The sequence below is a fragment of the Panthera pardus genome, unplaced genomic scaffold (genome assembly GCF_024362965.1).
Source record: "Panthera pardus isolate Hobbes unplaced genomic scaffold, ASM2436296v1 HiC_scaffold_2, whole genome shotgun sequence".
In the NCBI taxonomy this organism is placed as follows: Eukaryota; Metazoa; Chordata; class Mammalia; order Carnivora; family Felidae; genus Panthera; species Panthera pardus.
In genome coordinates, this window is record NW_026526765.1 from 40823585 (window position 1) to 40848238 (window position 24654).

Here is a 24654-nt window from a genome sequence, read left to right on the forward strand (position 1 = left end):
TGGACTTTAATAAGGTTTCTTTTCAGGAGCTCAAATGCTAAGGCGACTAAAACTTTCAATATTTCTCTTAAAAAACTGTGTTTTTGTTGAAGTTACTATGACTTTTCCCTAGGTCTCCCTTAGAAGTATGCGAGTTTTATCCACCATTTATTGGTGGCACAGCTAAATCACATTGTCTCTGTAAGCCACAAATCCTGCCAGGTCCCCTGTAAATATATCACCTACCTCACATGGATGTAAGGACTCAAAGATTAGAACAGTGCCTAGCCCCATGGATCTCAATCCTGGCTGTGCTTCAGAACCACCTGGAACTTAGAAAACATAACGATGGCCGTTCCTATCGCAGACACTCCAGTGTAACTGGTATAAAGTAAGGCCCAGGCACTGTTATGTTTTTTAAATTTTTTTCTTAATGTTTTATTACTTATTTTTGAGACAGAGAGACAGAGAGAGAGACAGAGTGCGAGCAAGGGAGGGGCAGAGAGAGAGAGGGAGACACAGAATCCAAAGCAGCTCCAGGCTCTGTGCCATCAACACAGAGTCTGACGCAGGGCTCGAACTCACCGGCTGTGACATCATGACCTGAGCCGAAATCTGATGCTTAACTGCCTGAGCCACCCAGGCACCCTGAGGCACTGCTATTTTTAAAAGCTTCCTGGTTGAGAACAACCGGCTAAAGTGACTATAGAATAACCATAATTAATGAAATGATTAATATCTTTCTCCATCTATGTTTTACTGGTAAGACACACCAAGTAAACAAGTCACTGTGTACGTTTTTGTTTTTGTTTTTTTAAACTGTAATATAAATTTAACTGTTTTCTGTTTGGTCTCCCTCAGTGCATTCTTTTTAAATAGCAAGTTTAAATATTTGTTCTTCTTTTTTATTACCTCTGCCATTGGGTAAATCTTTCCCTATCCCCGCAATAAGGGTATTGAGCCAGAGATGTGCACTTTGATTTTTCCATCTCTGCCAAGCCAAGATTCTTGGCAAATAGCAGTCCAGAGGCTTCAGGGCCCTGAAGCCAGCACTCAATGGAATCCCTCACATCCCTCTGATGCACAGGGTTTTTATATTTAGAAAAAGGAAATCCAAGATTCAGATGGTCACTGCAGAGCCTGGCCCTCCTTGCTTTGTCAAGGACCCTACGGAGGGAGTAGGGAAAAAGTGCACGTGCGTCATGGCTCTTTCAGGGACTCTGGTCTCCCACTGCCCTTCACCGGCACATCTTCTCTGAGGAGCAGGAGAAGGGAAAGAGAGAAGGGGTGGACAGAGCCAGCCTAGTTTCTGCTGAGTTCCTGCAAAGACAGAATTCTTTCCGTGACTTGATAACTGTTGTTGGTATCACTCGATGGTAAATGATGGCACTTCTTACCTTGCAGGTAGAACTTTCTAAATAAATTGAAAACCACTTAACCCCAAATGCACTCGAGTTAAAATCTTACCTGGAAAGATGCTCAATCCTCGGTTTACTTCTAAGCTAATGGTCAGGGCTCGAGCGGTGATGCTAAATATTTGTCGCGGTGCAAAGTTCAAACCATCAGTAACCTGAAAGTTAAAGCCTCCTGACATGGCTCCTTCAAAAGAAGAATTACGCCTTGGTCACTTTGGTTGTTCTGCAAAAGCCACCCCCTTTCACCCTGTCTCCCACCTGATCCCGCTGCCAAGCACCCCCTATCAACGGAAGAATGTGTTCATAGAGTCACTGAGCTCAGCAAACCAAATGTTGCCAAAATGTGAAGTTAAGAGAACTTTATTACTAAAAGTAATAAAGGTCTAAAATGCATATTTCTCCTCCCCGCCATGACCTAATAAGAGAAAGCAAAGATGTTACCTCCAAGAAATTAAAAAAAATCTTTTAAACATATTCATCACCTGCATTTTATTATCTTGGAATCAGTTTACGCCACCAAAAGTAATGTCTGCATGCTGCACACATGTACATGCACACACAGACACACACACACACACACACACACACACAAGCAGTTTCTGAAATATTGATAATGCTTACTTAATAATACTAAAGTCAAAACTAGGGGGTAGTAAATAACACTTAGTCCCTCCCTCCAAATAATTTCTAATTATTCACTGAACTCAAACTAGCTGTTTTCTGCTAAGGTGGCAAAGAGTGGGGAAGGTGATCCAGGCCCGGCTTTTGTTATATTCCTCCAAGAGGAGAAAGGTACTCCCACACTTCTGTCTAAGGATTAGTGCTATCAATAAAGTTATAAATTAACTTGTGTGTGTTACAGAAATTGAGACAGGCCCCCTATCGATCCCGTCCCCAGGAGCGCTTTACCAGTCTGACTCACAAAGCACCAGGCAAGCTCACAATGTAGACAGCCTGATGTTCGCATTCCCATCACCCTTTGAAAATGTTCAGCCAGCAGTAAATCTGGAGGCCCACGGGTCTTTGCATCATGTAATGGGTAGAAATGTCCTCTTTGTTGCCCTCAGGGACATGTGGCAAGGAACAAAGAAGGCAGGGTCAGACTCTGCAGTTACGTACAAGTACTCCCTTAATAACACAATTTAATAAAGAGCTGGTCGATGGCCTGCCAGCCTCTCGAGTTTCTGTTATCTATGCAAACCCAGAATTCTGAGTCCTCACAAAAAAAGGTTACAGACTTTATAAAAGTTCCCAATACACTCAAGAGTCATAGTTTAAAAAAGAGAGAGAGAGAGAGAAAATTCTGAGTCTGCCTAATTTAAAACAGGGACCCACAATCAAATTTTATTTGTTTGTTTGCTGGCTTGCTTATTTTCACTAGAAATAGCACGTCGAGAGTTGTATTTAATGGAACATGAAATTAGGGAGAGAATGCTTTCTGCCACCAGGCACTTTCAACATTTCACGAATCCAGAAACAAAGTGGGAATGGAATCAAAAGGAATTCTATCAAAATGAATACTAGAATGGTATATTGGGAATGCCCTAACCATCACACTATGGCCAAAAAGAGGAAAGGACAGAAACGTGAGCGTAGGGGTGACCTATAGATTTTCTGTTGTACAACCTCAGATCTTTCTGACAGTACTTTGCGAAGGGCAGCCTGAAATCACTTAGCCTCCCACGTCATGCCTTTATCAACCTACTTAGGTTGTTATGTGAAAAATGAATTAGGTTAATGGCAGAGCACTTTGCAAATATAAATGCTAAGAGGGACTAATTAAACCTAAGCCTGTGTGTGGGGTCGATGATGGACAGATGTAGCTGAGGGGACCAGCTGGTGTCAGCAACAGCCCCCCCTGCAGCTGGGCTCCAGCCACTTTGAGTGTCATCACTGCCTCTGCAGCCGTTTAGAAGATGGAATGGATTGACTTTCAAAGAGCTTGCCTTAACTGTCCTTCCTGCTTTTTTAGGAGAAATTATTTTCCTTACCAGCCAAAAGCGAACACGGACCTGGTAGTTGACTATTAAATGAATCCAGAGCGCTAATTTTCATTTTAGTCCTTCACTGCAAATAATCACTGTAGTTCTTCAACTGACTCTGGCCTCCAGTGGGGTGGCAGAGAGTGGAGAAAGCCCAGCTTTATGGTCAGATCAACTTACATCTTTCTGAGCTTCAGTTTCTTCATCTCTAAAATGGGGTCACTACCTCGCATGGCTCAGAGAACTTCTGCAGAGTAAATGAAGTGGGTCATGTGACCACACTTCCTGCGGTGCCAGCAAGGGCCAGAGAGTCAATGATTCCTTTTCATTGCAAACTACATAGTTGTAGGAATCGGAAACTTCCCTTGGGGGAGTCGCTAGAACAGTCCTCCGGATTTTGAAAATATGATAATCTTTTCGAAAAATAAAAACATTTCTAGGCCCTCGTCTAATAATACTCAGATTGTCAGTATCTAATAATCAAAACCAAACATCGTTGGCGGAAACTTCCTATTAATTCAGTGCCTATTTAAATGAATTGTATCTTATTAATCAGCACATCTGCACACATTTAAAAAATGAGAACATGCATACATGGAAAAGATCATCCAGTCTAGGAACAATGCTTTGGTCCGTATGTGGTAGATTTAGTATCTTGTTGCAATAAAATTAACCCTAGAGGTCCTCAGGCTACGGGTTTGGAACCGCTAGTTGAGAGCGCTCACATAATAAATTATTTTCAGATTATTTGGGGATTCTTTCCGTTAACTGCAAAGATTAGGAAATTACTATATTTGAATTTAGAAGATTTTTTTTTTAACTTTATTTTCTCTACTATATTTTCAAAGAAGTTAATAAAAATAGCTGACCAGGTATGACTGCCAGCTTTCCCATCATGCCCCCTGGCTCTTACACCTTCCCATTCATTCCTACAGGCTGGGAATGGGCTCATTCCCCCTCCCTGTCCAGTGACAAGGGCAGCCTGGAAACAAAGCCAGGCTGGATCACCCCTTCTGCAGATTTACAGTGACTGTTTGGATTATTGATTAACGGAAGGAAAAAAAAAAGGCTTTTAATGTCAGAGTCTTTTAGAATTACAGTTATAGTCACTCATTAGTTTATTCACGTGTTCACCTATTTAATGTTTGTTTTGTTCACTAATGTATCTCTAACATAAGGACCATTACTTGGCACGTAATAGGTATTCAATATAATTTCATTCTTTCAACAAATGTTTGCACTCTCGTGCGGAAGACAGACAACAAACAAATAAACAAAGCAGTCTCTACTACCATGTCAGGAAGTCAGTAAGGGAGGGGGAAGGACAAAGACTAGATGCTCTTTTAATGGGAGGTCAGGAAAAGGCTCTCTGAGAACGTTATATTTGAGCATCGACCTTACATGACCATGTGAGTAAGCCATGTGTGAGTTATAGGTGCTCTCTGATGTTTGCTATCATTAGCCTTACAAAAATGTGCCACTTAAAAAAAAAAATTACAGGGCCCAGAGGGTTTGGGGATGGCTTGTGGTTTTCAGTCAGCAACTGCTAGGTTTGACTCTCATGTTAGCCTCTGATCGAAACATATTTTAATTTCACATCGTTTCTCTCTATGACATACCAGTGTGTACAAACACTAGCAGGCCCTTGTTGATTTGAGCCTGGGTGAAGTTCTGGATGCTTTGGCCAGGAAAGGACTTGAGAGCCAAATGCCCATTGCTGGGTGGACTGACCCAGTAGATGAGGTCCTGTGGGGAGGAGTCCTCATCTTCCGCACAGAGGTCCCCACTGGTAATCTCGGTGACAGAATTCGCCCATACCTTAAAAAGAAGAGAAGCACAGATCTTGCAAAGACCAGTTCCAATCACATCCCACAAGTAAACTAGATAGCTATGCTACTCTGGCTTCTTGCACAAAGATTGAAAAACTAAAGCAATTCAGGGGCCCCTGGGTGGCTCAGTCAATTAAAGCGTCCAATATCGGCTCAGGTCATGATCTCGCGGTTCCTGAGTTCGAGCCCCGTGTCGGGCTCTGTGCTGACAGCTCGGAGCCTGGAGCCTGCTTTGGATTCTGTGTCTCCCTCTCTCTCTGACCCTCCCCCACTCAAGGTCTGTCTCTCTCAAAAATAAATAATGATTAAAAAAAAAAACAAAAGCAATTCACTACAGCTTTTAAACTATGAGGATTCTTAATTCAAAACAGACATATAATTAAATACCTGATGAAATACAGGACATGCTGTAGTGTTTGTTGAATTTATGAGGTTTATGAAGTCCCAATTAAAAAATAGCATTTGTAATTATTTATTCAAAATTAATTATTTAAAGTGCACATTTACTTACATAAAGTATAATAACAATAAAAGTTGATGGCTGCTAAGCTCCTTCTGTACGCTTGGCATATGCTAAGGATGGAAGCATATGCAAAGATTCCACATGGAATTTTAGAAAATCCTAGAACCTACTTCATGAGGTTGATTTAAGGATTTCTATTTATTATTTTAAGAGGCGAATGATTTCACCAGATTTTAAATATTTGAGGGAAAACACACATTGCACACTGAAAACATTTTCCTTTATCTTACCTGTCTTGCAGGAAAACACATACCTGGTGCCTATGGCCTTGCAATGTTTGCTGTGCGGGTAGCTCATCCACAATTATTTCTGAGTAATAGTCTCTAATTTAAGATATATTTACCTTGCCTAAATACCTTCGTTCCACAATTCACCATTAATTGAGCATCTACCATGTTCCAGGCAATGTTCTGGGTGCTTACAATTCATCAGTAAAAGAAACAGAGTCCTATCCTCATGAAGCCTACATTCCAGCAGGAGGGGATGAAGGGATACGGGGAAGAAACAACAGGCATAATAAAGAAATGAGCAACGTGGACTGTTAGGAGTTCCCTGGCACTGTGAAAAAAAAAGTGAAATAGATCAAAATGAGGGGCTCAGAAGTGGGAGAATGTTAAATAGGAGGCTCATTTGAGGAAAACTGGAAGGAAGTGAAGGAGGAGCCATGTGGATATCTGGGGAAAGAACATCCAGGCAGAGGGAACAGTCCAAAGGTAAGAGCAAGCTTCAGCTGTATGAGGAGCAGCAAGGAGGTCAGTATGGCAGGAGAAGAACAAGTGAGATGAAGAAGACAAGAAGAGGAGTCAAGAACGTAGTGGAAGGTCAAATCCTGCAGCGTCTTGATGGCCACTGTAAGAACTTTGGCTTTTACTTGAGTGCAATGGGGAATCATTGTCGGGCTTTAGGTGAGGAGTAACTGGGCCTTAACAGAACCCTTGTGGCTTCTGTGTCAAGAATAGACCATGGGAAGGCAGGGGTAGAGGCAGGGAGACCACTTAGCAGGTGACTGTAATAATCCCAGAGAGGGATGAGAGAACAGAGTGGCCAGAAGTGGTTGAGGTGGTAAGAAGTGGTCAAATTCTAGGTGCATGTTGAAGAAGGAGCCAACAGGGTTTCCGATGAATCAGATGTGGTGAGGTGTGGAAGAAGGAAAGGTGGAAGAATGAAAGAACGACTCCCTGGTTTGGGCCTCAAAACCCAGAAGGACAGAATGACCATCAACTGAAATGAGGAGATCTGCAGATAGGGTGGATTTGGGAACTAAGATCAGGAATTCAGTCGTGAACATGTTGAGATGAAAATATATATTTAGACATTGAATCACATTTGATGGAACGAGGCTGTCTTGAGTTTCTATAACCACGCAGTCACATGGTATTTCACTAACACTAAAAATGGGTGGCATTATCGCTAACTAAAATTTCATATTTCTATCTGTATTTATAAATGTCTTCCCTATAGAAACACTATGCATACTTTCAAGCTTACGTCATTCTTTGCTGCCTCTCTAGAGCCTTATCATCTATGCTTGTTACCAACTTGTTTAAAAATTCAATCCTAAGTGATTTAAAAGCTACCTCTCTGGTCTAAGGGGCTGCTTTCCTTAGTAGTGTAGGGAGCTGATGAAATATCTTAATTCATTCCCACTCATTATCTAATAACTATTTAAATAGAATTTGAGAAAGGGATATCAGAAAATACATGATTCCTACATTTTCATATGAGGCATGATACACCATTTCAGCTATGTAACCTTGGGCACGTTTCTTAATTTCCCTGTGCCTTAATTGCCTAATTAGTAAGCTGGGAATGATAGAATTATTACGGATAATGAGTGATTTGAGTTATATAAAGTACTTAGAATAAGCTTCACCTGGCGCATAGTAAGAATTCAATAAATATTAGCTTTACATTATCCATATCCTTCATCAGAGTTGGTTCTAAAGATAGAATACGCTTTTTTTTTTTAACATTACTTAAAAATCATGATTACCATTACTGGAGCCCTTCTATAACATGAACTTCAGCTTTTCTTTAATTCCACAGCATCTCTCCATAATTTGGGGTGCATAGTTCATCTGTTTCATGATTGTACTGTCAATGGATGCTCTTATATCTTGGCTTTGGGAATATGCCCACTGAGGACTTTTCAGCCCTAACCTCTAAGGACATCAGTTTTTTAATCACTCCCAGGATTGCTGATCAGCCTAATGTTCAAATGATAAGGCTTTGGTCTTCAGTTCATCACGGAAAGCCGCCAGTGTCTCTAAAATATACAATTGGACTATTTAACAAAATTCCAAGGCCGCTGAGTCTACGTTTTCACTTTTTACATTTTAAAATCCATCCACGTGTCTTATTCTCCTTTCTTTAGGAACATAAGCTGGTTTGGAAATGCACTGCCATTCTCTTCCTGTGACTCGTAGATACTCATTTTTTCCAGGACTGTGCATACAGAAGCTGGATGAAGCATGTTTTCCACTGTGGCTACTCTCCCGTGCTACTCTCCTTTTGCCCCCTCTTGCCTCTGTAATATACCATCTTTCAAAACAAGTGGAAAACCTGCCACTCAAAACAAGACCTGGTAACTTCAGGTCTTCATTTCCACTCAAACCAAATTTAGTTCAGTTCACAGCCCCACTGCTTTGGGTGAGGCTCGATTTAGTGCCCAGTCATTGGTAAAATAGTCATATCTAAAAAAAATTTTAACGCATTTATTGGAATAAATTTTTTTTAATTCACCTTTAAATTAAACAGAAGGCCAGTGGAATTTAGAGACCTAATTACAATCCAGGATAATCCTAATTATGATCCTAATGTTTAAAAACCCAGACCTCTGTTTTGAGCTTCATGTGAGGGATGTGAAGTGTTTCTAAAGTTACCATCCCACTATCCGACCCTTCTAGGCCTTCAGTCAAAATCTCAGGCTTTGCTGCCCTAATTCTTCCACTGTCCCAAGCCCTCAAAGCTTTTTTTAGTGATGACAAGTACTTATCAGAAACAAACAAATGGTTCTATTCTGGGTATAAAAGACAACAACAAAACAAAATGTACAGTACTGAAAGCCAAAGTTGAAAAACAGGAAAATGAAGCCCCCTTGTGGACACAGATACGTTTGGTCAGCTATGCCCAGAAATTACTGGTCATACTTGAATACAAAAGTACTCAGGAGAATATATTTCATGATAAAATGCAAAGGATTCACCTGAGTTGGTCTAACTCCACGTCCTAACTCCAGGGTGTCACAACGGAAATGATTTCCTGCACCACTGAATGACTTTGGAGTCCAACCAGTCACAAGTCCCATGGTTTAATGGCATGCTGTTTAAAATACTTCAGGAGAAAGGGGTGTATTTGAAATGCTATGACAGAATGGTTAACATTCAGATTTCTGCCTGTGAAGTCCTATCCAGAGTCTGAGATGTTATCAGTGAGTCTACCCTCTATGCCCCCACCTCCTTCTCCCAAATAGACTGCAGATAACCCTTCTTGCCACTTCTCCAAGCTCTTATGACAAGTAAGGAGAGTAAGTGGTCATGTGATAAGCTGAAGGTCTTGAGAAGATTCTGTTTAGAGAGTCAAAGACAGCATAGAATCTCGGGACTATGATGGCTAATATTCTGTGTCAAATTGACTAGGCCATGGGGTGCCCAGATATTTGGTTAAACATTATTCTGGGTGTTTCCATGAGAATGTTTTTGAATGAGATTGACATTGAAGTCAATCGACTGAATAAAGCCGAGAAGTCTCCCACACATAGGTGAGCCTCATACAATCAGTTGAAGGCCCGAGGAGAATAAAAAGTCTGATTCTCCTGGGAGTAAAGAGAATTCTTTTCTGTCTGACTGCTTTTGAGTTGGGACATCAGGTCTTCTTGTGACCTTCATAGTGAAACTATACCATTGGCTCTCCTGGGTTTCCAGCTTGACAACTCACCCTACAGATCTTGGAACTTGCCCACCTCCATAATCACATAAGCCAATTTCTTATAATAAATATGTGATAATATAATTCCTTATCATATATATAATATATGTATCTATTATACATGTATATATATATAATTCTTTATAATAAATATACATATATGTAATCTATGTATCTTTACACATACACGTATACCAACCCACAACTCAATCACGGTTTTTCTGTCAAGGAAGAGGAGTCTCAGAGAAATTTTGCCTAAATTGGGCAAGTTACAACACTTGAACTCTGTTCTTCTAACTTTAATCCAGAACGTTCAAGGCAGGGAATGAGATTCTTACTGAATAAATTCAGAAAGAGCCAGTATCAAATGACCACATCCATTAAAACTGGGAAGTCGCCCCTTCCTGGCCTGGATCCAGGCTATCCAGGGAAGAAGGTAAGAAGAGAGGAAATGGCCCTTGCCCACAGCTACTCTTCCTTTCTTCTTGAGAGAAACTCTCCGATATTGAGGACGGGGGGGAAAGGATCTGGGCAAACGGCCTGAGCAAGCACAAGGTTCATGGCAGAGACTGTATCTCGCTAATTTAAAGGGAAGACACAATGTACACAGTCTAATGTACACATTTTTCCTCCCACATTTTAATGTTCTGAACGCCTTAAATGGACGGGAATCTTTCAGTACAATAGAGTATCGTTAAGTTGATGGTGCATCTTGTAACGGACAGCACCTCAAAGCTGCAAGCCAAACCCAGGAGAGGGCTTCAGTTCCTTTCCACGAGGAAGCCTGAGAGTTCACTACTTTATTCCTCGGTCTTCCTGTCCCTCAGCCCACTCCAGCTCTTCCCCCATGTCTGTCTAGATTTAGGCCACTCCCCTGGATCTTCCTCATCCTGCAGTTTTGCACCACACAGCAAAATGCCCAACTCCTCTGACGAGGTTCCTGGGCAAACGCTTGCGTGCCAATCCAACTGCCGCAGACCTATTCCGTAAAGTCCACTTTGGTAGGAGCAAGAGGCACAACAGCTTTGGGGCTTTTTTCTTACTAATAAAGACAGCCCTTGATCACATGGATGCACTGGCAGAGCTTGAGTCAGTCATGGGTGGCGGGCAAAGCGGCAGAGCATGATGGTGAGACAGTCAGACTTCCCACACCTTCCCTTGGTGCCGCTCTGGGTCTCAGGGTGCCCATTATAATGAGGACATTCATAACAAGATGCTTTGTAGGGTTGTGAAAATGATACCACTTCTGGAAGATGTCCAGTACTATACTCCGTAAGCACACAATAAACGTAAGCTTTTATAACTGCGCTTTAATCATCGCTGACACCTACAATCCCTCACTCTGGCGACAACCTACTTCTCAGATCGCTTTGCTGAGAGTGAATTCAGTAGATACTAGCACAACAAGAATCTGTGAAAACAGAGGTAGGCCTACCAATGTGACCAGCTAGAACCATTCCCAGGCTGTTTGGACAATGACCGGGAAGTAAACTCAAAATTAAGTGACAAGTTACAAAGGCATAAACACCATTAGTTTCTCACTTAAAATGTAGAGGCTGAATAATGAGCCAAGCTGTAAAATAAGAGCACAAACAAGTCTATTCCTAGATCCAACTATTTCGAGCAAGTAAAAACAGATTTTTAAACCCCAGAATGTTTACATGTTTAACAACATAAAATGTTCTCATTAGATTAGCCCCTGGTGAGCTCTGCTCATGTCTACCTCTCCTGCATCCCTTATGACTATCCAGCTTCCTCTGGACTTCTAAAGTATCTATTTTTTTTTTAATTTTTTAATGTTTATTTATTTTTGAGGTGGGGGGAGGATGGCAGAGAGAGAGAGGGAGACACAGAATCTGAAGCAGGCTCCAGGCTCCGAGCTGTCAACACAGAGCCTGATGCGGGGCTTGAACCCATGAACTGTGAGATCATGACCTGAGCCGAAGTCAGACGCTTAACAGACTGAGCCACCCAGGCACCCCTAAAGTATCTATTATTAACTATTTACTCTCACAAGAGGTATAAACAAGGCTGAAATTGACACATACATATGTTGGAAGATTTGTCTCATCCAAATTTCAAAGTGAATACTTCAGATTCCCATACCTGGGCGTATCTGAAGAATGAGTCCCCCAGGAGCTTTAATGTGCGAAGGGCCAAGGATTCTTCCAGAAATGCAGCTAACACTAAAGGAAGAAAGAGTGGAGACAAAAGCCCGGTCTCTGAAACGTGGGCCAGTGCTGGGGGAATTGACAGTTTATATTTTCATTTACTCCTCCCTTCACCAAATATTTTTTGTTTACTAGGTGTCAGTCATTGTTGGAGAGCATGACAAAAGACAAGAACAAGCCATCGGGCTCCCGTGCTGTCACTCTGTCCTCAGCCTGTCATTCAGCTGTCATGCGATTTCCTCGTCTGTCCAAAGAGGAATGGTCCAGTGAGGGAAATGGTAGCACATCTCAGTGAGCTAGAAGCTCTTAAGAGTGTTACCTGGCACATACTGTAAATAGCTAACAATTCTTTTTTGAGCACTTACTACTACAATAGCTGTAATTATTCTCCAAGCCAGAACAGCAAATTCACGCCCAAGTCTTTAGAAGAAGGATCAGTGAGAACGAGTGATTTAAGACCAAGAAAATCTGCTGAATGAAAGCTTTGGGATACTTGAGCGTAAACAGGCTTCAGATCAGGGGAGGAGCCAAGTGGTGGACACCATGCGACAGCCAAAACACGTTTCTTTATCTGAGTGCCTAAGAAGCACCCCCAGGGGATTCTCAGAAAGAGTGAAGAGTGATGGAAGCTCCCAGAAATAGCAAAAGACTGTCACATGACTGTATAGTGTTTTTGTTTTGTTTTGTTTTGTTTTAATTCTAATACTGGTACAGCCTTGGAGTTTTTCAGTAATGATAGCTACCATTTATTGGGTCCCATCCACGTGTCAGGCACTGTGGGAGAGTTTTACATCATTTTATCGCTTACTCCTCACAAGTCTGCCTCCATTTCCCACCACCTCGATAAAAGCAAACTGAAGGGCTAAATAACTTGCCCAACGTCACACACTTCACACTAGGGAGTTGATGCTCACCTGCCCACCCTAACTAGAAGAGGCTATGCCTTGGGGAATACGGTGAGAATGACACCCACTCAAGAAATACAATCTGACGATAACTCATTGGGATTCATCATCTCCCAACTGTTACCAAACAGAATGTCCTGGTAACAACTAACACTTATTTAAAACCAGTAGGAATATGTTAATTATACATACATAGTCCTATGTCTTGTTATTTAACATTAGAAATAATACAAAAGAAAATCAAATTGGTAGTGTTGAGATTACTATGATAAAAAGCAAGGAGCACTTACCTTAAGGATGTTATTGGCTGTTATTATTGGAGCCTCATCATTTACTGATTCCACAGTTACAAAAAGAGTTTGGGGCAAACTCTGTTTTCCAAGCTCTGAGCTATTTGCAAAGATGGTGAAATTGTCAAGAAGCTCCTCACTATCATCATGCACATAGTAAATCGCTTCATTTTCCACCTATAACCACCAATAACAAAAATCACCAATTTACTGAAATGTGATTTAAAAACAGGAACACATTGCTATCATCCTAATTTTTATGCCTCTCTGAAACACAGAAGCATGTGTTCATCCTATGAGGTTGGATTCCAACAATCAGAGTGGAGATTTTGATGGATGGCATAGTTTTTATGAAGCGATGCCACATCCTGGAAATAAGTTTGAGGAGGAATGGAATGATGCTGCAACATGGGGTAGTAAAGAGAACTCTAGACTGGTAATCGGGAAACCTGAGTTCAAAGGCTATTTCTCCAAACAAAATGTGTTGTAGGTAAGTGATATCATTTGGCTGCTCTTCCAGTGGAATGACACCCACTAAAATTCAGACTCTACTTGCTTATTTACAGTGACTAATGTTTAAAGTTGTGGAATGTTTTGTTAGACAATTCCGAATGTTAGGTTCAGGCTCTGAAGCTTCTACCCACTTGTTGGACTTCGGTTGTTTGGCGACATCTGGACCAGGGCAACTATTAAGTTTCCCCAAACTTCCCTTTTCTGAACTAAGCATGCATTATTTCTGTAACTGTTCTTTGTATGAGAGACTATACATGCTACCTCCTAATCCTTTTCCTCCTCCAGAGCACAATCATTTTTTGATACATCTCTTAACAGACACTACCCATAACTAGCTACCACACATCTCCTGTGGACAGAATATAATGAAATACATCAAAACCAAATTGTCTATCAAGGCAGACTTCCCTCACCCTGATAACACAAATGAAAACCTTTACTCAGGTCCTTGTTAGGGTTCATCTTTCTTATTTTCATTCTGAAACGGTCAGTAAGTGAATTAATTATTCCTCTTGGATTTGTAACAACCACAAATTTGATCAGAATGCCTTTCATGTCCTTAAGGCTCTGATGGAAAATACTGAGGAGCACAAGATCATAATTAGAGACCAAGAGAGTTTTAAAGCTGGAAGGGAACTTAGCTTCAGTGAGCCTGTGACCCAAACAGACAATGGCAGACAACTTCCAAAGCCCAACAGGAGTAGCTGAACTTCTGAAAAAGTCTCTGAGGTTGTGTTTGTTTTGATAAAATACTGCCAAAGAATTCAACCGTTCAACTTTGCCCATTCCTATGGTGCACTTCCTTTGAGCAAATACTTTTGATCTCTTAGAGGTGTTTCTGATGAGTTGAAAAGTTCATGAAGAGTCTCAAGGGAAAGTTTTGGCCACTGTACAAAGGTGCTATGGGAATTTCTTTGGAGTTCTGTGGGCAGAAGAATTCCAGAACATAGGTCTGAGCACAAGTTCTGAAAGATGCTGGTTTAAGCTATTTGAAAATAAACATAGAAGATGGCATTGATCAGAATGTGAGAGAATTTATACCGAAAATGCTTTAGAAACATAGTATTTAAGTACAAGTTGCCTCCTCAGTATTTTTCCTGGAGAAATACATCGCTTCTTCACTGGAGTGGTACTCCCCCAAATTACATGCCATTTAATATGCATTAATCCAAAGGCAAAGAGAAGATTTGGTGGGGACTTTGCCTATTTCTAGACTTCTAACACTAGAAAGATATCAGCTCACCTGAGCTTAAAAGACACAACAAACTTACATAAAATCTTAAAAGGTTGAAAAGTATTCGGTCTCCTGTCACCAGACTGTTCTGTCCCTCCTTGCTCCCCATTTCACTTCATGTTAAAGGAGAAGCAGAAGGCCCTCCTGTGCTGGACCTCCTTAACCTCATCTACAGCTCTCCCGGCACAGCATGGAATCCCTTTCCTGCTCTCCACACAGCTGTTCACTTGCCTTTCCCTCTGCCTGAATGCTCTTCTTCCATATCTACCCATTCACCCATCCGTCACCTCCTCCAGGCGTCTCCTCGGATGCTGCCTTCTCAATGGCGCCTCCCGACCATTTGATTTGACACTGAACACACACACACACACACACACACACACACACACACACACCCCACTGAAGGCTCCAGCATTTCCCAGCTCCTTTTCCTTGTTTATTTTTCCCCACAGCACTAATCTTCACTCAATATGCCATTTATTTCACTTATTTGTTTTGTCTGTTGTCTCACTCTGCCTCCTTCTTTCCTCCACCAGGAGAAAAGATTATTAAAGCATGGATTATTGCTGGATATGTTCACCCCTGTATCCCCAGGACCTAGAACTGGCATGCCTGACACATAATAGGTATTCAAAAACAATTTGCTGAATGAATGAAGGGCAAACATGGCCAGGGGCTCCTTCTCCCAGCCACTAACACTATGGCCATTAGTTGTTAGGGATTAGTGCCACTTTACGTGAAAACAGTGATGTCGCAAAACCTGGAGACCTTAGAGTCACATAGGAAGAGAAAGTGTGAAGGGGTCATCTGGAAGAGCAGACAAACATGACCTTGACTGTGAACAAGGCTACACAATCACATAGATACTCCAGGGAACACACAGACTTGACCTACAGATTTCAACCAACCATTCTAAAGACACGCTTCTTACAAAGTGTAATTAATAATGAATTGGCCAAGACAGGACCACAATTTAGTGCTCTCTCCCTCACCTAGAGCACACAAGGTGAACAATAGTAGATTCAACTTGCACCAGAGCAAGTGGTCATCTTGGAGGGTTTGTTCAGCCATTGAGACGGAAGCCATGAGGAAGAGACGTCTGCAGGGAGGCATTAAAGGATCAGTTTCCCTGGGTCCCCAGTAGAGAAGCACGGATTTCCAAGGTTGTTTTCAGTCCTCAGGATTCTCTGTTTCTCCCCATGGCTCCCTAATGCCTTCTGGTTCAGTCTAACCCTCTCAACATGTAATTCAAGACTCTCCCCCAGTCTGGCCCCAGTTCTCTCTGCCGCTCCTAAGCCCATCCACAAGTCTTGCGGGGTGTTCCGCAGCCCCCAGAACCAATTCACTTTAATACCTCCATGTCCTTGGCTAGGCTGTTGCCTTTGTTCATGCTGCTTTTTAAAAATGTTTTCTCCTCTGCTATCTCCCTGATCTTTCTCTCTTTCCTCAAGTCTTGCTTAAACGTTATTCCCTCTGTGAAGTCTTCCCTATCCTCTTCAATTAGAGTCAGATGTAACAACTCTGAACTTCCTTAGCACCACTGAAGAATGCTCTGTGAGGCATCAAAAGGGGGTACCTCATATTAAAGCTTGTATGCCTCATCCCCTCCCCACCACCCCCCCCCCCACACACACACAGCATCTCCTGAGAGCAAGCAATATGGCTCCTTATCATGGCAACCTTGCATAGCAACTTAAACAGAATAAGAGTTTAATAAATCAATTCAAGTCCGTTGATAAGATGAAATCCTGAGAAGCAAAATAAAGCAGCCCACATGGGTTTACAGCTAACTAGACAAAGATACCCAGAGATGCCAGGTGATTGTTAAAGTTCTCTAACCTGAAGAGTGCGTATCCCTAGGATCTTATACAGGAAATGGTGGTAAGATACTTTTCAATACTTAGAAAGGAATGGAAATCATTCTTTTATTCATGATAAGAAAGCCAAATCTCACAATAATACCAACCTAGCCCAAAGCAAAGAAACCTGAGAGCAGCCCAGAGTTAATTGGTTATTTTGCACTGAACACTAGATTGTACCCAGCTTGTATTGTGTTGTGGGGACTGGACCATGGAGCCATTGATAGCACTATGCTCACATAGGGCATGGTACCAAGTAAGCACTCTATCAGCATCTGTTGATTGAATAATGGAACGAATAAAGGAGTAAATCCACTAGGGACTAAAGCATGTCTAGGTTAAATATCTAGGGTGACACGTTGAGTGGGGCAGTGAGTGTGGAGGTCCTCTAGCGTTAGGCAGCCAGGATGATGCAGGGGCTAGAAGCCCATGACACAGGAGCAAAGTGGGAGAACCTAGAGATGTTTAAGCCAAAGAAGATAAAACCCAAGGGAACTTGATAACTTTTTCTTTCAAATGTTTAAAGAGCTTTTACAAAAGGAGGTCTTGATTTGTTCTGTGAGCTATCAGAGCCAGGACCTTGGAGAAGTGTCTAAGTGGCAGACTTCAGATCAGCCTAAAGAACTTTCTAACATTTGACGTGTTTTTAAACTGGAAGTGTCCACTGCAAGAAGAAGTGAGTTCTCCATTGCTGAATATATTTAAATAATGGCTGGATGACCTCTTTATAGGGTTACCATGGAAGAGGCTTCTAGCATCTGTTAGGAGGTTAAGCTGGACCCTCTTTCAAGTTTCATCACTCCTGAGAGTCCATTAATCTAAATAACAAATAGCAATTTTTTCCTCTTATCCCATATACCCAAATGTATTAACTGAGATTTATTACCTGTTTCCTGGTAAACTTCATTAGCTTTATTCTTGGAAAATTAGAATTTTCAACATAACCGTGTTGTGGTGGTTTGAGCAGAACAAATTCACAGTCAACTCCCTCAAAATATTTGCTTGGAATTTTGAGATAGTCTTCCAGAAGTGCTTTGGAACCACCTTCCTGGACTGTGAAATTCTGTACCTCCAGAGGAATCCGCTTAGGGACGATATCCACCAAAATTTCAATTCCATTCACAGCTTGGATACCACTCACCACATCCAGTAAAAAATGGTCCTGTTGTTGCTCAGGAGCTATCTGTACATAATGGATATTGCCATCATCAATATCCTGTTGTGTAAAAATCAGAGGGGACTTTTCATTTGCACTCAAGCTGCCTTCTTCAGGTAAAGATTTTCGGAGGTATCCATGCATCGGCGGAATTCTGACGATGAACATTGCCTCTGCAGGAATATTATCTTCATGCACAGCCTTGAGTTTTTATACATAACACACAGACACAAAAAGAAAAACACAATACTCATAAGAGTCAAGACCCTTTGATGAGCCAAATTGTTTTCTATTAATGTCTGCAAATGGCTTAAGTTACAATCAGGGTTAATACACAGTGTAAGCCTGGGTCTGGTTCCGGTGACCATGTCAATATTTGCATTTAGCTGTGGTTGCAAAGAAATGTAATGGTCAACAACACTTGAAAAGCTACTAATGCATTAACAAGGCATCATTCTCAGCAGGAAGATACCCTGGACTCAGAATGTTGAGGTAAAAAGAAATAAAATGGTATAAGGAGAAGGAATAAAAATGGTTGAAGAAGCAGAAGCTGAATCACTAAAATTTCAAGACTTTAGAGGAAAGTTTACTTTTCTTTCCCACTTTAACTGGCTCAGCGTTTTCAATATATATTGAATTTATTGATTCAGCAAAATCCATCTCAAACAGTCATTGTAACTGAATTATAGTCACTAAACTACACATGCCCCCTGGTGGTGAAACACATACTCTCCAAGATCCTAAAAAAGAAATGAGGAAAGCTGGTGACCCCCATATTCCGATAGTCAAACTCATTTAGTAAATTGCTTCTGATTTGTGTTCATTTCTTCTTGATGTTATTGGCTGCATTTCGCAAACAAGTAAACTCCTTTGCAGTCCTGAGGGTAGATTCAGAATAGCCTGTATTTGTGGCCAGTTGTCACAAATCACAGTTTATACACCCTATACAGAATTACCCTAAAAAGAACATGATCTCCTAAGTGTGATCAGTGGGGCTTTGCCTGCTGGAAGCTTCTAAGGAGGAGCCCCAGGAAACCTTCTGGTGTGAGGTCTCACCCCAGACATTCCACAAGTCTAGGCCAATTTTATCCATCAATTTCAGGAAACCAAATGAGACCACATTAAGGAAATTAACTGTGTAATATAGCATCCTCTGCTGTTCAAGGAATCCTTTCTACGTTTAAGTTGCCCTAAGTTTTTATACCCTGCTTCATCCCATTATGAATGTAATTCAGATGAAATGAAATGTTGGCAGTGTTTCTATAAGAAATGAAAAACGTAAAGATCTCTTAATTTACTCTAATACGCACATCACCTCCTCATTCCCAGTGCATCCTACACTAAACATACACACATTGTGTGTGTGCTGGTGTGCACTAAGCTTTAACACAAGACTTAGGATTCCTTATATTCCATTTCCAACTATAGGAAGCTCAGTAGTGTCAAAATCCTGAAACCTTCCAGCCTTTCTTTTCAATGGCATTTACATTTAGAAAAAAAAAGTCATTCTGAATACCAGGAGGGAAATTAACACAAAAATAGCTCTTAGAAGCAAACAGATTACTCATGGAGAGACAGAATGCCCGCCAGGGCGACTACCTACCTGCAGTCTTCCTCTACTCAGTTTTACTGGTTTTCCTTCTTCAACAACAAGGGTCTGGAGCAGAATTTGGGTGCCATGTTGGTGGCTTTCAGAGTACACGCGCACATAGATGCCTACGTCTACATACACCTCTTTAACTCTCACTGTCAGGTTGAATATATCAGAATTGCCTCTGCCGTCATGCCTATAAAACACATGGCCTTGCTTCACGTCGTGCAGGGAAAATGAGCGGGACACTGAGTGGTTGACCAGCACTCTGCCATGCTTCGGGGGCTGTACCATGTGGAATTCGATCTCGTGGTCCGTTCTGATATCTTGGTTCGTGGTGACACTGAGGTTAGCTGCTGTGAGGCTGCTGCCCTGTCCTCTCTGTACAAGCAACCCCGTGTTGTTGGCTATCTGGACATAAGGGTCTGAGGCACTGACTTCTAGAAGGAAGGACGTGTAATGGACACCATCCGTCACGAACAGCACAAAGCGAGAAGAGTCTGCACCCCGATGCCTAAAGAGCACTCGCCCTTCCTGAAGGTCACGTTGCCTGAACTGGTATAGTTTCTGAGAGAGGTCACTGGCTGTCACCAAGTCCCCATTTGGGATGCCCCGCCGGGTATAGAGCAACTGCCCATCATCAAAATCTGAGTCGGGGTCATGGTAACAGAGATCTGCCAGGGTCAGCAGGCGCTGGCCATTTCTTACAACATGAAAGACCCTATCTACCACGCGCACTGGCTTCTCATCATTCTTTAACCCTACAGAAATGGTAACTTTGATTTCTGTAGATAAATGCTCTGTGTCAAGATCCCTGACCACTCCGTCTTGGCCTGGTGCTATGGCAGAGGCCACAAGGAGGAATTCATCACACTGGGTCTCAGAATCATCGTGAACATACATCAGTCGCTCGCCCACTAGGTCTTGATCAGTGAATGCGGTGATATTGTCAGGACTTCTCAAAGGATCTGACAAGTTAATCAGTTTCAGCTTCCCGTGTTGGGGACTCTGGGTGATTTTATATTGGAAGGTCTGATTGTCCAGTGTTTGAGCAAATAATTCTGATTTTGTAATTAATTTCCCTTCTCCTTCTTTTACAAATAATCCTCTGTTAGTCACAGTAACGCGTGTCTTATCTGCTTCGAAGTTTATTCTGAAAGTATAATCTTTTGATGCTATGTGCTTCGCAACAATCAAGAACCTAAAGGTATCTTGTGTGTCTTCCCTGGGCCTCTCCTGTGGCTCGTAACTTATCTTAGAGTCTGTAATGTTTTGTTGGCTGAAGACTGAGTTTGTTTTTAGCACTTTATTGCCAAGTAGCAATTTTCCTTTCTTAGGTGGGGTCAGCAACTTAAAATGCAGTTCCTTCTGAGCTACGTCCACACCCTCTGTCACAGCCTGCAAATGATCAGAATTCAATACTTGTCTGTTTATTTTACTGACCTTAAGAGGAACATTTTTGAGAAGTGTAAACTTTAGCCACCGTACGGTAATCGGAAACATTAGCTCCTCGCTGACTTTTCCTTCTATGTTAACTTTAAATTTAAAGTGATCTGTAACATTTCCTAGCTGTAATTCTCGAAATGTACTATGGTACCGGACCTGACCCCGATCAATGGAATGCTGAGAAAAGGTACTAACTTGTTTCCATTCGCCACTTGACCCCTGCCGCTGAATCTGGCCAAATTGGGGTGGCTGAGTGATAGCATAGCGGGTCTCCATCTCGTGGGGTTCACCATTAACCTCCACCGACAAGTTACTCTGTGTAATCAGAACTGTGCCACCCTGCTGGACAACGACACCGGTTCTAATGGCCACTTCAAAGCCCCAAGGAACAGCCATGACCCGTAACACTACTGTATTGCTAACCAGCTCTCCATCACTTGCTCTCAGAAGGATCCGGGAGTTCCGAGGACCTCTGTGCACGTAGAAAATGTTGCCATCTCTTAAATCCCCCTGTGTGAAACCATTAATCGCTTTCCCAGGATCATTGGTGTTTTCTAAAAACCCAGCATCTGAATTGAAGTTGCCAAGAATGGAGAAACTAAGACTCAAGGAATCTGTGTCAGGGTCTGACACGTGTATTATATTTGGAGTCAGTCGTTTCTTAGAATTCTCAAACAAGAGAAGCAAGTTTCCTTCGGGGAGCTTAAGGTGTGGGGGGTCATTTACTGGAATGACAGTAATGTTGAACACATATGGAACATGGCCTTGCAGATAAAATGGCATTTTCTGCTTGCTGTTGGAAGAGACTGAAAATGTGAAAAAATCCCTAGGTTCTTCTGAACCATCATGGACATACCAAACTTTCCCTTGCCTCAAATCTAACATAGTGAAAGCTTTCTCTATTTCCTGAACAGGGGAAACATCTAATTGAAGGAACCCGTGAAGGGGCATTTCCTCTATTTTAAATAGAATTTGAGAATGATGGATACCCAAATCTTCAGATTCCACATCCACTTTCATATGCCTTTGTTCCAGTAAGGCTCGCCCACCTTCTTGGATCTCCAAGTTACTCAGACTCAAGAAATAGCTACTCGCATCTTGAAAAAAAGGCTTGCCTGCCTCAACGACGGTGGTGGAAAGGGGAACTTCTGACTGAAGCAGGTTTTCCATTGTCGTTATGAAAGGATTTTCATTATCACTACTCCTCGTTTTACACCCAGCAGCTATATCTTTGGAAACAAGGGCATCCTTCAATGCTCTCTTTTCTGAGTTGGCTTCCAAGCCTCTCAAGCATCCTTTGAAAGAAACTCCTCGAGCAGATTTCTGGGGCACAGAGGCAAATCCTAACTTCTTAACTTCTTCTCCCTTACGGGCATTAAGACCTCCCACAAAGAGGGGGCCTTCAGATACAAATGGCTTGCTTTGCAAAGGCAGCAATGTCCTTACCCCTTGCTCATCCACCATCAGGGCCAGATAACTTCCAGTGAACTTCAGTTGAATAACGTGCCACTTGTTGTCACTAACTAAGCTAAACGAAGAGAGCTGGGTGTTGCTTTTGGTCCATCCTACATGAGCCCTCAATAGACCGTTAACTATTTCCAAAGCAACGAAATTTCCTTCTCTGCCTGACTGAAATAAAAGTAAGGCTTGTTGAGTTCCAGTCTGTAAAGCAAATTCCAATAGCCCTTCCCCTGGCACCTTCCATTCTGGGAAGGTGACGTAGGATCTGGAGCTAAAGAAATTGATGGCTTCACCCTCTCCTGCAAAAAATTCGTCACTGCATCCTAGTGACACTTCATAAACCTTCTTAAAGCCAGGGTAAGATCTAAGGGATGCCAGGATCTCCTCCTGGTTAAATAGCACATCCTCCATACATCCGCGGAAATTGGGGAGCTCTCCATTCAGGTAAGGGACGTCAAGTCCACCGTGGCCTGCTATGTAGATTCCGTGTTGAAAGTACAAATTGTGCACCTCACCGGTGATATGGCCCGTTGTCTCATAATGTTTGTCAATAACCAGAGAGACATTGTTTTTAACATAGTACAGTTCCACTAAATGCCAAACCAGGTCATCTGTACGAAGTCTTTCCTCAGAAAGGAGCACTTGTTTACCTGCACCCAAATTCACCCTCACCTGAAACAGAAAGAATCATCATTAATCAATCTCATCTCACTGTATTTTATTGAGAAAACAGGGCCATTCATAAGGCGGGGAGGTGGGGGGCGGGGGAGAAACTTGGACTTGAAACTGCTTTCCACATTTATGGGCTATACAGTGAGGTTAAAAAATGTCAGAGTTGGAATATTTCAGGCATGCTGGTAAACTCAGAGGAGATCCAAACTTTTCAAATGGCACATGACTTTATTCTAGTAATAGTAATCAAATGGACAGCTATTTTGTTCTCTTTCTCTCTCGTGGCTTTTCCTCTGGTAATTGGATGTTTACATGTGTTTAAAGATTTAAGAAAATCTTACCCGTAAGTTTCCTGATAGAAGTTCTATAATACAGTAGTCGTTTTTCCCCGCTGCAAGAAAAAGTAATCCCCGTGGTTTGCTGGTTTGAAATTTTAATTGAAGAGATAACTCAGAGGAAACTTCTATGATGTTGAGCTCCACATAACTTTCACCATAAAAAGATGCTAGGGAAACATTTTTAAGAGAAGTATAAGTTAGTAAATTTATTACACAATGGCCATTCCACTTTGTATTGCCATCTCCCTTCAGGGACTGACCCTGCTGAAGAAAGCTGGGGTGGCCCACAGATCTGATGTGGGGGTACAAAGTCTCAATATTTTCTTGCCCCAACTCAAAACAGCTCTGATGGGTCAGTCCCTCTTCAGAACTCTCAAGAAGGGTGGCCAAGGCTTCCGTTGAAACTGAATCCAAGTCTATTTCGCCATGTACCCAATTCCACTTCCTTCCCTCCCACAGGGATAATCTCAAACCACTGGTGGTGAACTGGTGTAAAAGCAGAAGGGAACACCTGAGCCAGCTATGAACGATCAGGCTATGAAAAATATGGGGCAAGTAATAGCTAGGAGGACTATGAATTGGATGTTTATTGCTAAGTTTGAATGAAGCTTTAGACAAAGATAAGGGAAAACTAGGAGAGATTAGTTGACAATTACAAGCTAGAGGGCTTCCCTGGTAGCATATAAAGTCTTTCTCCTTTCCTACAGCAGGAGAGCAGTAGAAGGTAAGACTCCCACTCAGGAATTAATCGTCAGAGTAGTCAGCTGCAAATAGAGTTAAAGTCTCCTCTATGATAGGCTTGCTCTGACAAAGCTAAGGCCCTGGTTGGAAAAGAAATAGGACCTTGACATATGGACTTGGGGGCATCTGGGTTGATGCATTCAAATACCTTGGGTCCCCAGATCTCTCTGAACCCTCTTAGCCTGCAGAAGTGGCCTATTCCCCTATTAAGGCTGGCACGTGCCTTGCTTAAAGAGAATGCAGAGGCCTCTCCTCACATGTAACATCTGACCTCTGAAGATACACAACCATCTCTCTTCCTGGCCGCTAGGCCAAAAACAAAGGTTAAGTCACAGCATAACCTGTGTGGAGACCGGTTGGGCTTGATATCGGTAGAAAAGGACTAGATCCTAGTGTAGCTGTAGGACCGCTCCAGGTATATTCTACTGCCTGTAGCTGCAAGAACACACATGCAACTGAGGTTACCTGAACAAGGGGACAAAGCATAAAGTTGGGGCACTCTCCAGGGATACAGGCTATAATACCTTGGAAAAGACTACTGGAAATTGGTGCGAACTCACCGCTAAAGTGGCTCCTAGATGCATAGAAATTGCCACGACCCACTATCAGTGAGACAGACGTG

At 42.1% G+C, this 24654-nt stretch overlaps 1 protein-coding gene across 6 annotated transcripts in view; it reads right to left on the reverse strand.

The window, feature by feature from the left end:
* The window catches only part of LOC109275910 (chondroitin sulfate proteoglycan 4-like), a 73742-nt gene that overhangs the window by 32467 nt on the left and 16621 nt on the right, over positions 1-24654 (reverse strand). For 5 of the 6 annotated variants that reach the window (XR_008423698.1, XR_008423699.1, XR_008423697.1 and 2 more), the window contains exons 2-7: positions 23295-23458; positions 19387-22953; positions 17514-17984; positions 13022-13198; positions 4996-5194; positions 1447-1578 (exon numbers count right to left, since the gene is read on the reverse strand). Coding sequence is in view for 3 of the 6 variants with exons in the window: in XM_053906991.1 (XP_053762966.1) it covers positions 1447-1578; positions 4996-5194; positions 13022-13198; positions 17514-17984; positions 19387-22953; positions 23295-23458 (4710 nt within the window). In the remaining 3 variants the exon portion in view is untranslated. The remainder of the gene's footprint in view (positions 1-1446; positions 1579-4995; positions 5195-13021; positions 13199-17513; positions 17985-19386; positions 22954-23294; positions 23459-24654) is intronic. The other variant, XM_019464342.2, reaches the window with a different exon arrangement.